The sequence below is a fragment of the Trichoderma ghanense genome, assembly GCF_004382785.1.
Source record: "Trichoderma ghanense strain CCMA-1212 chromosome Unknown scaffold_1, whole genome shotgun sequence".
NCBI lineage: Eukaryota > Fungi > Ascomycota > Sordariomycetes > Hypocreales > Hypocreaceae > Trichoderma > Trichoderma ghanense.
The window spans coordinates 2,755,441-2,769,770 of record NW_027395664.1 but is presented as its reverse complement, the minus strand read 5'-3'; the positions used below and the strand labels follow the sequence as shown (position 1 = coordinate 2,769,770).

At 56.8% G+C, this 14,330-nt stretch overlaps 3 protein-coding genes across 3 annotated transcripts; 1 reads left to right on the top strand and 2 right to left on the bottom strand.

The window, feature by feature from the left end:
• Positions 1 to 4,545: 4,545 nt before the first annotated feature.
• Positions 4,546 to 6,496, bottom strand: CCMA1212_002299 (U4/U6 small nuclear ribonucleoprotein Prp31; the record flags this gene model as incomplete). The annotated part of the gene is made up of 2 exons (XM_073699686.1): positions 4,546 to 6,045; positions 6,173 to 6,496. 2 exons carry the CDS (start codon positions 6,494 to 6,496, stop codon positions 4,546 to 4,548), a joined length of 1,824 nt encoding a protein of 607 aa, XP_073562610.1.
• Positions 6,497 to 6,975: 479 nt separating this feature from the next.
• CCMA1212_002298 (Pre-mRNA-splicing factor clf1) lies at positions 6,976 to 9,048 on the top strand (the record flags this gene model as incomplete). Its single annotated transcript, XM_073699685.1, has 1 exon — positions 6,976 to 9,048. One exon carries the CDS (start codon positions 6,976 to 6,978, stop codon positions 9,046 to 9,048), a length of 2,073 nt encoding a protein of 690 aa, XP_073562611.1.
• Positions 9,049 to 10,606: 1,558 nt separating this feature from the next.
• On the bottom strand, positions 10,607 to 12,727 carry CCMA1212_002297 (uncharacterized protein; the record flags this gene model as incomplete). Its single annotated transcript, XM_073699684.1, has 1 exon — positions 10,607 to 12,727. One exon carries the CDS (start codon positions 12,725 to 12,727, stop codon positions 10,607 to 10,609), a length of 2,121 nt encoding a protein of 706 aa, XP_073562612.1.
• Between the last annotated feature and the right edge of the window lie 1,603 nt (positions 12,728 to 14,330).

The following is a 14,330-nucleotide window of genomic DNA, read 5'->3' as shown; positions in this document are numbered from 1 at the left end:
GGATTACGAGAGGAAAAGAGGGACGGATCCCTTTGGCATCTGCAAGCCTAGAGTTTGTTCTTGCATCGTGGCCCACCGCGCTTTCCTTCATTCCTATCGTCCTCTGCTAGGGTAGGTGCGAAGCACGAAGCACGAAGCACGAAGCATCTACGAGTACAGTACGAGGCGACGATGCTTAGGACCCCGCATTGCTCCTTCCTGCTGCCTGGCGAACTACTAATACTAGCTTTTACTAACACGATGCGCCTCCAAACTTTGCTGCCCTCCTTCTCATACTACTAGCTCTTCGTTCGAGGAAGAGCCCTGAGCCGGGGAAGCCACGATAGTGCCGGTTTGCTCATTGACTTTGGTTTAGCGACTTGGGCACGTTTTCCTTCATTCATTGTCCCTCTCGTCTGCTTCGTTATCCCCTTTCAATCTCCGGGCCGGTGTCAGCCTTTTGCGTGCATTAGGCCCTGATTTTACTCTCTGCTTGATGCTTGTTCGTTGACAGGTACAGTCATTCTACTTCGTTTGCTTACGGGCCTATTCTTCACATTTGCTGCAGCATAGATTTCAATTTCAGCCTGGGGGAGAAGAAACAGAATGGCCCAGCCCGCAGACTTCAGGCTTGTCAGGCACATGCATGGAGACAAGAAAGAAAATTTTCAACACCTCTTTTACTGCACTGCTTGCTCGGCGACAGCCAAAAGGAGAACATCAAGAAAGCAAAAAAAAAAAAAGTTGAGAAAAGAAGGGACATAAGCGGCCCCCTTTGGAAAAGACGGAAAAAAAGGTTCCTCTTCACAAAGTGATGACGTTCCTTTGACCTAGCCAGCTCTGTCGATCACACAGGCTTTTTGCACCCCCGTTGTTTCGCTCTCCACGCCGCGCATGGGCTGCGAGGATCTCGAATTTTGCGGAGGGATCGCTGGAAGGCAGGAAAAAAAAAAGGTCGTGGTCCCTCCGTGAATGGACCAGCAGAGAAAGAGGAAAAACCGCTTGACCGTTTGACCGGCCTTCCCCCGGACCCCAAGAGCCCTGGGCGTCGCTCCGCCTGACCCCACATGGGCCGTGAGAAGGGGGAGTGGTGGAAGAGGAGGGAAGAAGAAGAAGAAGAAGAAGGAAAAAAAAGCTTTTCTCGGGCTGATGAGGTGGGCGTGCGAGTTGGCCTTTTTGGGTGCGTCGACGAGGGGTTTGGGGAGGGGGAGGAGGCTAATGAGATGCCACAGGGACAAGGGACAAGGCAAGGACATGAATTTCGGGCCGGGGGTTTACGCGGACGAGGGACGACACGATGGGGCCTTGTTGCTGGCTGCATGCGGCTGCATCAGCCTCTGGAGCTGTGGCTGCCTCGTGCGGAGTTGGTGATGATAATGCGAAGCCATCAGAGTTTCGGTTCAGCTCAGCGACGACACGACGCAAGCATACAGAGTTTCGATACGAGGGCGACAGAAGCGTGAAGCTTTTCTTGCACACAGCACGCAGACGCTCCCCGTCCAAGCGACCAAACCTTCTCCAACACGGCCATCCCATCGAGACGGTGTTGCAGCAGCAGTCAGGACGTGTCGCCAGCAGAGCACGTCCCATTGGATATCGAGTAGACGACCAGGCCACCACCAGCTGTCACTTCGCGCCCCTACCCTGGCTGTGATCGACAGCACCATCTCTCAAGCAAGATAAGACAAAGGATTTCCCCTACACCCCCCCTTTTCTCCGCAATGGACATTTCCAAGAAATCGATCCCGGGACGGCTGCGCTTCCTGGACTTTTTCTCTTCCAGGTCAGAAGGGTCCCCTTTGAAGATCTCAAAGGGAAAAAAAGGCGCAAGACCTAGGTCGGGATCCTTTGACAGCTTTGCGCCACATGGTGTCGAGTTGGCACTTTGGATGCTCGATGTCGCTCACGCTCACTTGAATACGTCGCTCACTAGAGGTGCAGAAACCTTGTACTATGACGGGTGCATGTCGTCTCGGAGGACTCCGTATTCCGCGCTACTCTATCGATTCTTCTCCACGCACTGCTGCCTCTGAATTGTGGACGAGGCGTGTACACGCCTCTTGCTGCTGGAGCTGCGGCGTGGGACTACGAAGACGCGATCATCATTACTCGTTTCGTATTTCGGCTGCCGCTCATGCTGCTTTCCGCGTACCCATGTGATTGTGGCAGACGCCGACTGTGATATGGATACGGGGCATCTCAAAAATCAGGGTTTTCGAGATGCAGGGGTCCTTGGGGTCCTCGTCCTGGTTCTGCTCGAGGACTCTGTTTGGATGCATTGTCTCGAACATTCGTTCGTGATGGGGCATCAAAGGAATGGGCATGAATTTGGGATCGAGATGGTGCTTTTGCAGCAAACTCGTCTACCCACTTTGTAGGACCCGTCCTTAATATTTCCTCGAGCTGGGTGGAGAGCATTGACTGGTTGGCAGCGTCATCACTTGTTGCTTCCGATCCCTTGTTTTCTTGTCCCTTGGATTCTTCCCTCTCCCTCGGGTCTTCTTTTCAGCTAGGGGTCCGGAGCGCACGGTCGAGTCCCACAGCCACCAAGAAGAAGAAGAAAAATCATCACGATCATGAGCATCCCCCTCATCCACACAACACTTCTTTGCTATTAGTCGCAACGGTTGGATCCCTGGCGTTGACCTGCATCTTCCCGGTGCCGCCAGCGTGGTAGCTGGTAACTGACCTATCCCCATAGAAGCTGTGCAAAACGGGGCCAGGAGTATGCACAAGCTCTTCTCGATCGCACATGTACTTGCCTTCTCACACCTGCTGCAGGACCGAGCAAGTGTACTTTGCGTCGTCGTTTCAAGGTACCGACGTGCCTGCTTGTGGGGAGTGAGTACGACTCGTCCCGCCGAGGATTTGGGCTGATCTCCGGGCCTTGGTCTGTCGTGGACTGGCATCGAAGGAAAGGGGGGCTCTCATCGAGATCTGTGAATTGGACTGGCCCGTGATTGGAAAGCTTGGCTGGCCCCCGTGCATACAATGTATGCACGTACGTGTACAGAGCTTTCAGGGGGTGCGTTATACCATTTTTCGTATCCGCGGTGAGGAAAGAGAAAAGAAGCTGCTGGCTGTGTGCAAAGTAACAGGTAAGTGCTGATGAGGAAGATGTGATTGCTGTGATGTTGTGTTGGTCTGTTGCGTTCCAGTCGTGCTAACTGCTGAGTGTGCATATCGACCATGATGAAGAAGTGCACGTTCTTCACGCAACAACGTGCAGACGAGAGCGGAATTGCACCTCGTGAAGATGTACGGGGGATCATATCAAATGAGCGGCTGTGACGTGAAAGGGATGAACAGCTGGCTCACGTCCAGGGTTCTATGCCCTCTCTACTTGATCACTTGATGACTACCGTCTGGTCGTTCTCACGGTAAGATGACTTGCAGATTTCCCTTGTGGTGCTTCCGTATGATGTCCGAGATGGATTGATGTCCATTCTACAGGCAGGATCTTCCCAACCATCTACGCACAACGCGCTACTGTGAATCGATGCGCATATCTCGATCTCCTCCAGGTCAGGCCCGACCTTCGAGAAGAAGACGACGAAAGAGAAACTCAGCCCATGTAACCCCAGAGGCAAGCCGCCGCTCAGCAGACGCGAATCTGTGACATCCAGGGGACGATCAATCATCAACGCACGCCCCCCTCGCCCCCGCCGTATCGCGTCAATCCTCCCGAATGCCTCGTCTGTCACATATCCTTTCAACTGGCTTTATACATCACGATATTGGGTATCCCTGGACGCAACCCGGTCAATATTTCGTGCCTGGCGTGATTCATTGGTTGGGTACCTTCTCACCTACTCACTCTCACTCACTTACCTTGTGGTGTAAGTGGGTGAGCTGCGGGTTTCTAGCCTGGCAGCTTGGACAACAGCCACATTTGTCGGGTTCTCCTCTGTGGCGGAGGAGTTCTTTGGTCTTTTCTTACACATGTTGAGGCTGAGGCTGAGGCTGAGGCTGCGGTGCGGTGCGGGAAGGGAGATTGACAGGGGAGATCTCCGTGGCACGACAGGATCGTCAGTCGTTCATGTCAAGCTTTCATAAAAGTCCGATTGACAACAGGGAGATCTTTCCTGCAGTGTCGATTTCCTGATATGTTTACTCGAGCGGTTGTTGCAAGAGAAATTCAGGACCTCAAGACGCATTATGTGCATACACGGAGACAAGACCAGTTATTTCGAGAGGGGTTAAACGTGGCCAAGATGTGTGTGTATTGGATCTTGGTCTGTGTGCTGATCGTTTCTCGGTTCCCTATTCTTTTCGCAAAATGCTCTCTACATATGAAGCTTGGGGGGAAAGAAATCCAATTTCGAATCGCAGAACGAGGTATGGAATTTGATGGGATCGGACGAGAAATGAATATTAAGCCTCGTCGGATGCTCGTATTTCTTCCTATATACATCCCTGTGCGAGCCTTTAAACGCCTAATAGAACAACCCCCTTCGAATACCGTGCCGAGAGGTGAAAACATGAGAAATAATACACCAGATATAAGCAAAGCAAAGCGACAACCTCCCAGTGTAAGGGCATTTTCCCCAACTTCCACAGACATTTTCATTTCCGGTTTGGCACCGGAGGCGGCCCCATCTTGGTGGCTCCGGTATCGACCTTTTTCGACGCCGGCAGATCGGGCACCTTGAAGCCTCCTCCTCCTCCGCCGCTGCCAACCTGTGTGAAGCTGCCGCCCTTGAACCACTTGTCCTCCTCGGCCTTGCGCTTCCGGCTCAGCTCGGCCTGCATCTTGGGGTCGACCAGCTCCAGCCCCTGAACGGGCGTGAAAGCCAGCGACGACTGGATGCCCGTCGCGGAGCCGACGGTGGTGCCCACGCCCGACGTCCGGAGCCCCTTGCCGCGGAGGTCCATGCCGGGCGCCATGCCGAAGCCGCCGATGGACGACGCCGTGCCTCCGCCCAGGGTGCTGGCGCCGCCCCAGCCCTTGCTCTTGACGCCCAGCTTCGCCCGCGTGCGCTGATCGACTTGCATGCCGCGGATCCGCCCGTCGTTGGCCAGCCCGATCATGCCCATGCCCACCGTGCCTTCGCCCGTGCCGTAGCCGACCTCCTTCTCCTCCTTGCCGAACGCCATGCGGTTCTGGGCCTTGCGCAGCTCCGTCATGGCGAGCGCCTCCTTGGCCTTCCTGGCCCGGCGACCACCGCGCTTTCGGGCGGGCTTATCGTCCGGCACGGGCAGCGCGCGCTGTCCCTTGTTCGGCGGTGGCTCGGTCAGCTTCTCTAGCCTCTCCAGGCAGGCGGACTTTAGCTGCTCTCCTGTTGAGCCGTCTGGGCTTGAGTGGATGCGATCTACTCGCGCGGCCAGGACGAGCTTGGCTGCTACGATTCTCATTGCCTGCTTCTTCAGGTCGTTGGGGATGCCCCGGATGATGTCGGAGTTGTAGAGGTAGCCTTGCTGGCGGATGCCAATGTTGGTCGCCAGACCAGCCTGGCGCTTCTTGGACCCCCAGGAAGGAATATTGCAGGCCGGTGTCTTTGACAGCCCTGTCAGGCCCCCGGCGGCGTTTAGCAGTTGCGCGGCCGTGAGGGATCCAATAAGGACTGTCAAGTTGGGGGCAAAGATGTTCATGCGTGATTGCACGTACTCGGTAAGAGTCTGCTTCGCTCGGTGCAGGGCAATCATCATTTCGCAGGCCTGACGCACTCGCTGCAGCTCCTCAGGCGTCATCTCATGGCCCTTGGAGGTTGTGGCTTCTACCGTCACGATCATGAGCGACGGCCCGTCGAGGACGGCCTTGAGTCCGACTCCGAGAGGGTTGTCTGTAGAGGTCTGGAGCGCCTTGATGTTCTCCGCGTCCATTGGGCCGTTCCCGATGATGGCCACCACCTTTGCATATTCTAGCGGCGTCGTGACGAGCCGCTCCAGTTCGGGGAATCGCGTTGAGTAGTGGTCGCGGATGAACTTGTGCACCAACGCGACCTCGCCGTCGATCATGGTCGAAAGGCTGTTGGACTGCGTCAACAGGTGGTACTCGGGGTGGTCCTCGATGTTGCCGACGCTGGTCTGCTGCGCCGTGGGCTGCGATCGGTAATGGTTGATTTTCTGCAGGAGTCGAGCCAAACACGTCAGGGCTAATTGCTCATCTCGAAAGCGATGTAAACGAGCCATCCAAGAGAGAGAGAGAGAGAAGAGGGACTATGATTTTGGGGGGGAGGGTGATTGTACTAACCTCGAGAACGGGCTCCAGCGTCTGCATCAAGCTGGCGACGCTGCGGACGTCTTTGACAGCGCCCAGCTGCATCTTCTCGACCTTTGCCTTGGTCGCCTCTGCGTCCTCCATGTCGTTGAGCGCACCCGCATTGGCACCCGCGCCCTCCTCGTCCGACGCTTCGTCGTTGTCGTCGTCGTCATCGTCAACATCCATGGCGTCGCGGTCGCCATTTACTTTCTTGTCGGCCTTTTCCGGGAGCACGAGGCCGCCATTTTCCAGCTCCTCTGCCTCGTCTCCCGAGCTTCCAAAGTCGTTGAGCAGATCGTCTGCGACGGTCGACATGGTGACGACAGGCGGGAGCCCAGGTGTCGTGTTTCGCTTGGCTTCGTTCTAGAAAAAGGTACAAGTGAGGTCAAGTAGAGAATGCTTTTGAAAGGGTAATGCAGGGCCCGCTGGAGGGCAAATTGATGCGGAAGGCTTCTTTGATCAGTGTCAAGTTGAAGCTGCGAGGCTGAGAGACGAACCGAAGTTCGCTACTAAAAGGCCCAAGTTGGTCCGTGCGCCACTGCATTATCATTTCTTATCGATAAGAGCCAATTCCTCCGTATCCACTCCAGCCGCCTTCGCAGCAGCTTCGTGTTCCAACAACTTCCAACGTCTTTCGACGCCTCGCCCAAGCTGCTCGTACTGCCTGAGTGGAGTCTCTTCATTGCAAGAGATCGCTCCATTCAGTCAAGTGGGAGCACCTATCTTCATCTTCATCTTCCTCTTCCTCACCACCATCATCGTCACCCCCCTTGGACACGCAGTCCGCCGCCAAAATGGAGTCGTCGCGTGGCCCGCCCAGGGTCAAAAACAAGGCCGCGGCGCCTGTCCAGATCAGCGCCGAGCAGCTGCTTCGAGAGGCCGTCGACCGGCAGGAGGTCCAGATCCAGGCCCCGACGCAGCGCTTCGCCGATCTCGAGGAGCTTCACGAGTACCAGGGCCGGAAGCGGAAGGAGTTTGAGGACTATGTGCGGCGGAATCGCGTCAAGCTCAGCAACTGGCTGCAGTACGCGCAGTGGGAGCTGGAGCAGAAGGAGTTTGCCCGCGCGCGGTCCGTCTTTGAGCGCTGTCTCGATGTCCATCCCAACGAAGTCCAGGTGTGGACGCGGTACATCGAGGCCGAGATGAAGTCGAGAAACATCAACCATGCCCGGAATCTGCTGGACCGCGCCGTCACCCGGCTGCCCCGAGTCGACAATATGTGGTACAAGTACGTGTACATGGAGGAGATGCTGGGCAACATCCCCGGCGTGCGACAGGTCTTTGATCGGTGGATGCAGTGGCAGCCGGGCGAGGCGGCGTGGAGTGCGTACATCAAGCTGGAGAAGCGATATGGCGAATACGACCGAGCCCGCGAGATCTTTCGGACGTTTACCATGGTTCACCCAGAGCCCAGGAACTGGATCAAGTGGGCCAAGTTCGAGGAAGAGTACGGGACGAGCGACCAGGTGCGCGAGGTCTTTGGGACGGCGGTTGAGACGCTGGGCGATGAGTTTGTCGACGAGAAGCTCTTCATTGCCTATGCCAGGTTTGAATCCAAGCTCAAGGAGTATGAGCGAGCGCGAGCCATCTACAAATACGCCCTTGACCGCCTGCCCCGATCAAAATCAAGACTGCTGCACGCGGCATACACGACGTTCGAAAAGCAGTTTGGCGACCAGGACGGCGTGGAAGACGTGGTCTTGTCCAAGCGACGGGTGCACTACGAAGAGCAGGTGCGCGAGAACCCCAAGAACTACGACGCCTGGTTCGACTATGCCGGCCTGGAGGAGGCCTCCAGGGATGCAGACCGTGTTCGGGACGTCTACGAGCGAGCGATTGCCCAGGTCCCGCCGACGCAGGAGAAGCGGCACTGGCGCCGGTACATCTACCTCTGGATATTCTACGCCGTGTGGGAAGAGCTCGAGGGCCAGGACATTGAACGCGCCCGGCAGATTTACACCACATGTCTGAACCTGATACCCCACAAGAAGTTTACCTTTGCCAAGATTTGGCTGCTGGCGGCGCAGTTTGAGATTCGACAGGGCGATCTGGCAGCAGCCCGGAAGCTGCTGGGGCGCGCGATCGGCATGTGCCCCAAGGACAAGCTGTTCAACGGATACATCGACCTCGAGCGGAAGCTGTTTGAGTTTGTGCGGTGCCGAAAGCTGTACGAGAAACACGTCGAGTACAACCCGACAAACTGTCAGACGTGGATCAAGTTTGCCGAGCTAGAACGCGGCTTGGACGACCTCGACCGCGCGCGGGCCATCTTCGAGCTGGCCGTCAGCCAGCCGCAGCTCGACATGCCGGAGCTGCTGTGGAAGGCCTACATCGACTTTGAGGAGGAAGAGGGCGAGTACGAGAGGACGCGCGAGCTGTACGAGCGGCTGCTCGAGAAGACGGGCCACGTCAAGGTCTGGATCAGCTACGCGCACTTTGAAATCAACATCCCCGAGGACGAGGGCGCCGCGGGCGAAGACGGAGAAGAAGAGCAGGACGAGGAGCAGCCCGTCAGCGACGAGGCCAAGGCCCGCGCCCGCCGCGTCTTTGAGCGCGCGCACAAGAGCATGCGCGACAAGGACCTCAAGGAGGAGCGCGTCAGCCTGCTCAACGCCTGGCTCTCGTTTGAGCGCACGCACGGCTCCGAGGCGGACGTCGAGGCGGTGCAGAAGCAGATGCCGCGCAGGGTCAAGCGCCGGCGCAGGGTCCAGGACGAGAGCGGCAACGCCAACGAGGACGTCTACGAGGAGTACTTTGACTACGTCTTCCCCGCGGACGACCAGCAGGCCAAGAACTTGTCGAATATCATGGCCATGGCGCAGAAGTGGAAGCAGACGGGCGGTGATTTGTCGGGGGCAGCTTCGTGAGGCGCCTGTCAAAAAAGGGGGGGGGCGAGTGAAAGAAAACATTCGCCGCCCTCACATGCCCCCATCTATAGTGGCAAGACCGGGCGGTGTTTTCTTTCACCCTGTTTGCCCTATCTCCTCCTACCATTCGAACGTCCTAATGCAACACACAGCTGCATATCTCTCCCGCATGCATGTCCCAACCTACGTACAAATACATACGAAAACAAACACGCACATTTCACGCAACACAGAGTCGTGGAAACAGACATACATACTACGTCCTATCAACGAAATCCAAATCAGCCCCCCCCCGACTCCAAAGAGAAATGCACGACGACGTCACCCTCCATGCAGGAAAAGGGTACACGATGTGGCGGCGCGCTGAGCGAGGGTCTTCGGGCCGTGCTGTGACGTTTCCAGTCTCACTACCAGGAGGAGCGAATAAGGAAGGAAAAAAAGGGGGGAGGGGTCCATGATTGTTCCAAGATTTTTTGCTTGATGCAGGTTGGGATTTTGTCTCGCAAGGGCCCAATGATGTCATAGACTGCTGTAAATTTGAATGCCTGGATTTTGTTCATCAGGAGCGGGATTAAGGATTGCCTGACGAGTCGTCGATTTATGTATATGCGAATCTCGAGTTACTGAGGCCTGGAATCCAACACGGCGATTCTTTTTTTCCACTCACTCTTTTTCATTATATAAAAAACATACATCGTAAACATCAGCAGTCATGATTCGTAAACGGCATCGAGATTCATCCAGACCCCGCATCCAAGGAATGTATTTCCAACCAATCCAACAGTCATCCATCCTTCAACCTGTATCCAAGTCCGAGCGTTCCCAAGCATCCGTACCTTGTAGATCTGCCCCTCTCGCCATTCGTCCGTCCCGAGCCGTCTTTGCCGTGGCCGCCGCCCAACCCCTTCCCACTTGATCCAAAAACGGGCATCACGTTACTCTGGCATGATTGTTGCGCGGATACTGCAGAACAAACCCTGCGTCTTCCTCGTGTCGATTTCCATGCATATGTGCAACCCACCTATGCAACTCGCCAGACTCGGCTCCTGCATCTGAGAAACAGCTGGCTGCTTGCTTCAGTCGATCAGCATGTATCCGTGCCCAAGCAGAGCAGCGGCCGCGATTCCACCCTGTCGGATGCGTTCCTTATTCTCCGGAAAGAACAGAAAATCAGTAGCGTCGGTGGTCTGTAGCAGATCAATCGTCATTAGTCATTCTTGATGCAGATGTCAAAATAACAGTGAAGAGGACAAAAGAATTTGGCTAAGCTTGGAGCTTAATCTATATAGCGTGTCACGCAGCACAGGAGTTTGAAATCTTTCGCCCTTGGAATAATGCCATGTCTTCAGAAGGCGGAACCAAATTCCAAAACAAGTGCCAGAGGCACTTCGCAATCTGTGGTGCCACGCAACGTGTGTAGGGAATGTGAGCGAGTGGTATGACGTGATAATGTAGCGACGCTTGTCGCCATAATGAGCGTTGGTCCCTTGGAAGCGCAAGGCCGAGTTGGCGAGATCCGAGATGTAGAAGCTGGATTAGGCTGCCGCGTGAGTGCCTCTCAACGGCTATCGCGCCTGACAGGTGGTTGGAGCAGCGGAGGGACTCCGCTGTACCTGTCGAGGCCGTAGTCTGGCTCATCTTCGCCGTCTCCAAAGTAGTCGCCGTGTCTTTCTCGCGTGGGAGTCGACCAGCTTGACGATCGTTGCCGCTCACCAAGCTTCTGGCGCTCCAATCGCTTCTGGTGGCGACGAATCTTTTCTTCCTTCCACTTCTTGCACTCCCGGGTCATTTCTCGGGCTTCCTTGAGCTCTCCAAGTGCGCCCTTGATACCAATGGCAGCAATGCCGATCGAAGCTGCGTCTTGCATGAGGGCTTTGGTCTTGAGCTTCTTGGCCTCCTTTGAGCTGAGTAGACCCTCCTTGACAGCTTCTTTTCGTGCCTTTCTCTTCTCCATGCTCTTGTAGACTCCATGTGCTGCGTGAACTGTGGCAATGGTCGCAAGACCGGTGGTTAATATCTGCTTACCTCGCATCTTCTTGGCTCTCCTTTCATCCTCGGAAGAATCCCCCAAGTCGGACTCAGACCCATAACCGCCTCTCCGCCGCGACTGGTCGCGAGAGCGAGAACGCTCTGGCGAGGAGCGATCGCGGGACTCCCCGCGATGCCCACGACTGCGGCGGTATCGGGGATCGTCGTATACATGGTCGTCGTCTCGTCGACCAGAATAGCGTGAGCTTCGGTCATCGTAGTCGTCGTCATAGTCGCGACGACGACGTTCATCAGCGGCCACCAGGGCACCGCCGCCCAAGCCTAGCTTGGCAAGACCGTCTCGTGCCTTATCCACGATGCTGCGGCTTCGGCTGCGATGACGGTCTCGCGAAGGGCTTCTGGAGTCGTAGCTCCTGTCGCGTCCGCGAGATCTCGATCGGTCAAGGGCCTTCTTAGCCCCGAGGGCTCCCAAGCCGGCCGTTGCGAGCGCAGCAAGGCCAACGCCTTTGTGGCCGTCCTTGGATCGTGCACGAGATCTCGAGCGGCTCCTGCCAGTGCGGCGGTCCTCCTCGATGTCATTCCTGGAGCCGTTAATCAAGCGGTTGCCCACCAGGCCACCGATGACGGACTCGGCGAGGCCCAGCTTTCCGTGGTCGGCACCGTGGGCGGCGTCCACCGTAGCGGCACCAGCGGCGGCAGTGAGGATTCTCTTGGTCTTCTCTCCCCTCCAACCGCCGGGCTCCTTGGCGACCCGGAAGGCCTCGGTGGCTCCGGCAAGAAGCGATGCAATAGCCGCCTTTTGGACTTTGCTGGCACCCTTGCCGCTTCTTGATCGAGAGCTCGAGCGGGAACGGACGCTCCGAACGCTTCGGGAGCTGGGGCTGCCACCGCGGCTCCTGGCATCAGAGTGCCTGTCGTCGCCGACGCCAGCGAGGGATTTGACGGCCGCGCCGAGGCCAGTGGCGGCTAGGGCGCTCTCGAGGAAGTTCTTGTGTCCCTTCTTCTCCTTGGTGTCGCTCTCGCCATCCGAATCATAGTATTCGTCGAGGTGGCCATCCCGGTCTCGCTGGAGGATATACTTTGCCTTTTGATCCTTCCTTGCCTGCTGCTTGCTGTAAAACTCGGCACCTGAATAGGCGGCGAGCGCGCCAAAGCCGGCAAGGGCAGCCGACGACAGTGCATTGCGCTGCACGGGAGTGCCGCCTCCTTCCTTCTTGGCTTCATGGCGGTCATAGAGTTCCTTACCACCGACGAGAAGGGCGGCACCGGCAACAGCAGCAATGAGCTTCTCCTGCTTCGACAAGGTCTTGTTGTGCTTGGGCTTTCTCTCGCGGTCATCGCCGCCATGGCTGCTGCCGGCATATCTCGAGTGGCGATCACTGTCCCGGGCGTCGAGCCGCGGTCCGTAGACGCGGCGGTATTCGATATCCTCCTCGCGGTAGTAGCCGGGCTCCGCAGAACGGGCACGACGCACGTCATGGACGTACTCGCGTCCGACGGGCGGCGGGAAGTCGCGGCGGACCTCCTCTACGGAGGTGCTGCTGTCGCGGGGATCTGCGCGGGGGACGAGGTCGCGGCTGCTGCGAACCTCGCCGTAGTTGTCGAAGTAGCGAGGATCGCGCTCATCGATCATGTCGCCGCGCAAGTAGCGACGGGAATAGTCATAGTCGTGCGGGCTGTGGCTCGCCATTTGGTGTCTCCGGGAGTCGTCTGTGAACAAGGGTGATGATGGCTTTGGTTCTGCGAGATTCTGCCTCTCAGTGTGCTGGCGGGGTAGCCGAGCTTTGTATAATATGCCGCACACAGCTGAGTGAGTACTTGTGGCAGTAACTGCCGATGGACTTCGTATTGCCTCGCTGCGTTCAAAGTCTGTCGGATGTGCAGAGCTGAATAAGCGTTTCTGCCTCTGCTGCGTTTGCTGATCTCCTTTGTGTCGAATCCCTGATGCTGATGTTTGCAGCAGGTGATGTCAAAAAGCGGTTTGGTTGAGGGAGGAGGCAGGAAAGGAGGATTGAGAGGCAGGAACTTGTGAGAGGCAAGACGAAAAGATATTGTCGAATTGGGGCCTTGGAAGGAGCGACTTGGCCGCAGCGCCTGCATGAAGCGGCGGGGCAAGACGTAATGGCGACACACGAGGACCGGGGGGGGCAGGAGCACCCCTGCTATTGCCTTGCTTTGTGCCCTGTCCCGAGTCTTGCTGATGGCCGGCGATTCGCGATTTCATAGGGCGAGGCGGTCTGAACGGCGGATTCAGCAGCAGTGACGGCCTGGTACTTGCGGGTGTTGCGAGCGTCATGTGCGAGAACCGGTACTCTGGATGTATAAGCGATAAAGGCAGCCCAGGGCGTCTGCATTGGAAGGCATCTGCAGTTCCAGGAGAATCTGCGAGAGTTGTGGCACAGCAGCTGCGCCTCCTTTGGTTCACTCAACAGCTTTGCACTTGCACGATGCTGTCATGCACCGACGAGCACCTTGATGGTATCTGTCTTAGAGTATCTTACCTCATGAAGCAGCATCGGCGGGTATCATCCAAAATTCAGCCCGAGTCTCGCATCTCAGCAACACAGACAGACTCGGCCATACCGAGTCCCTACCGGTTCGCCCTGTGTTCAGCTCATGCCGCCCACTCTCAGCCTCTCGCGCAGGCGGAGAGAGAGGCAAGAGGGAGAGGCATCAAGGGCTTCTTGGGCCTCTAGGCTGTTTTAGTTGGGTCAGCTTCTGGTCAACTGAGCAAGCCTTGAACTAGACGCTTTACCCGGTGACCGACAGGTGCCTTTTCCGCTACGGCTTTCCACCTCCATGGACCGCACATGACGCAAGGACGTGAGTGAGCCCATATCGCCTGATCACTAGAACTACAGACTCATCTCGCTCCTCTGTCTCTCTTGGGCCTTGTGCACATCTTGCCGTCGCAACAACCTACGCGGGACAGCCCACGGCCACCCGCAGCCCCATCCCCAAGCCCCCAACGCCACACCGAACCCAAAGAGGCCCGAAACGTCCTCCTTCGCCTTGTTCCCTCTCTCAATTTCCTTTTCTTCTTTCCATATTCCAACCCCGCTTTTGCTCCCGAAGCCTCACCCGCCTGGAAATCAAAGAGCCACAAGCGTCAGCCACCCGAGCCCTTGACCTCTTTCGTCTTGGATGTGGCTCGTGATGCAATGCTATTGGCCCGGTGAGAAGGCTATTGCTCAAGCCACTTTTCGCGGGGGTGTGAATGATGTCATCTCTCCAGCTGCCGGAATGACGACTGCATGGGGGGATTCGTCGTCCATCCTTCGAGGCAATGTTCA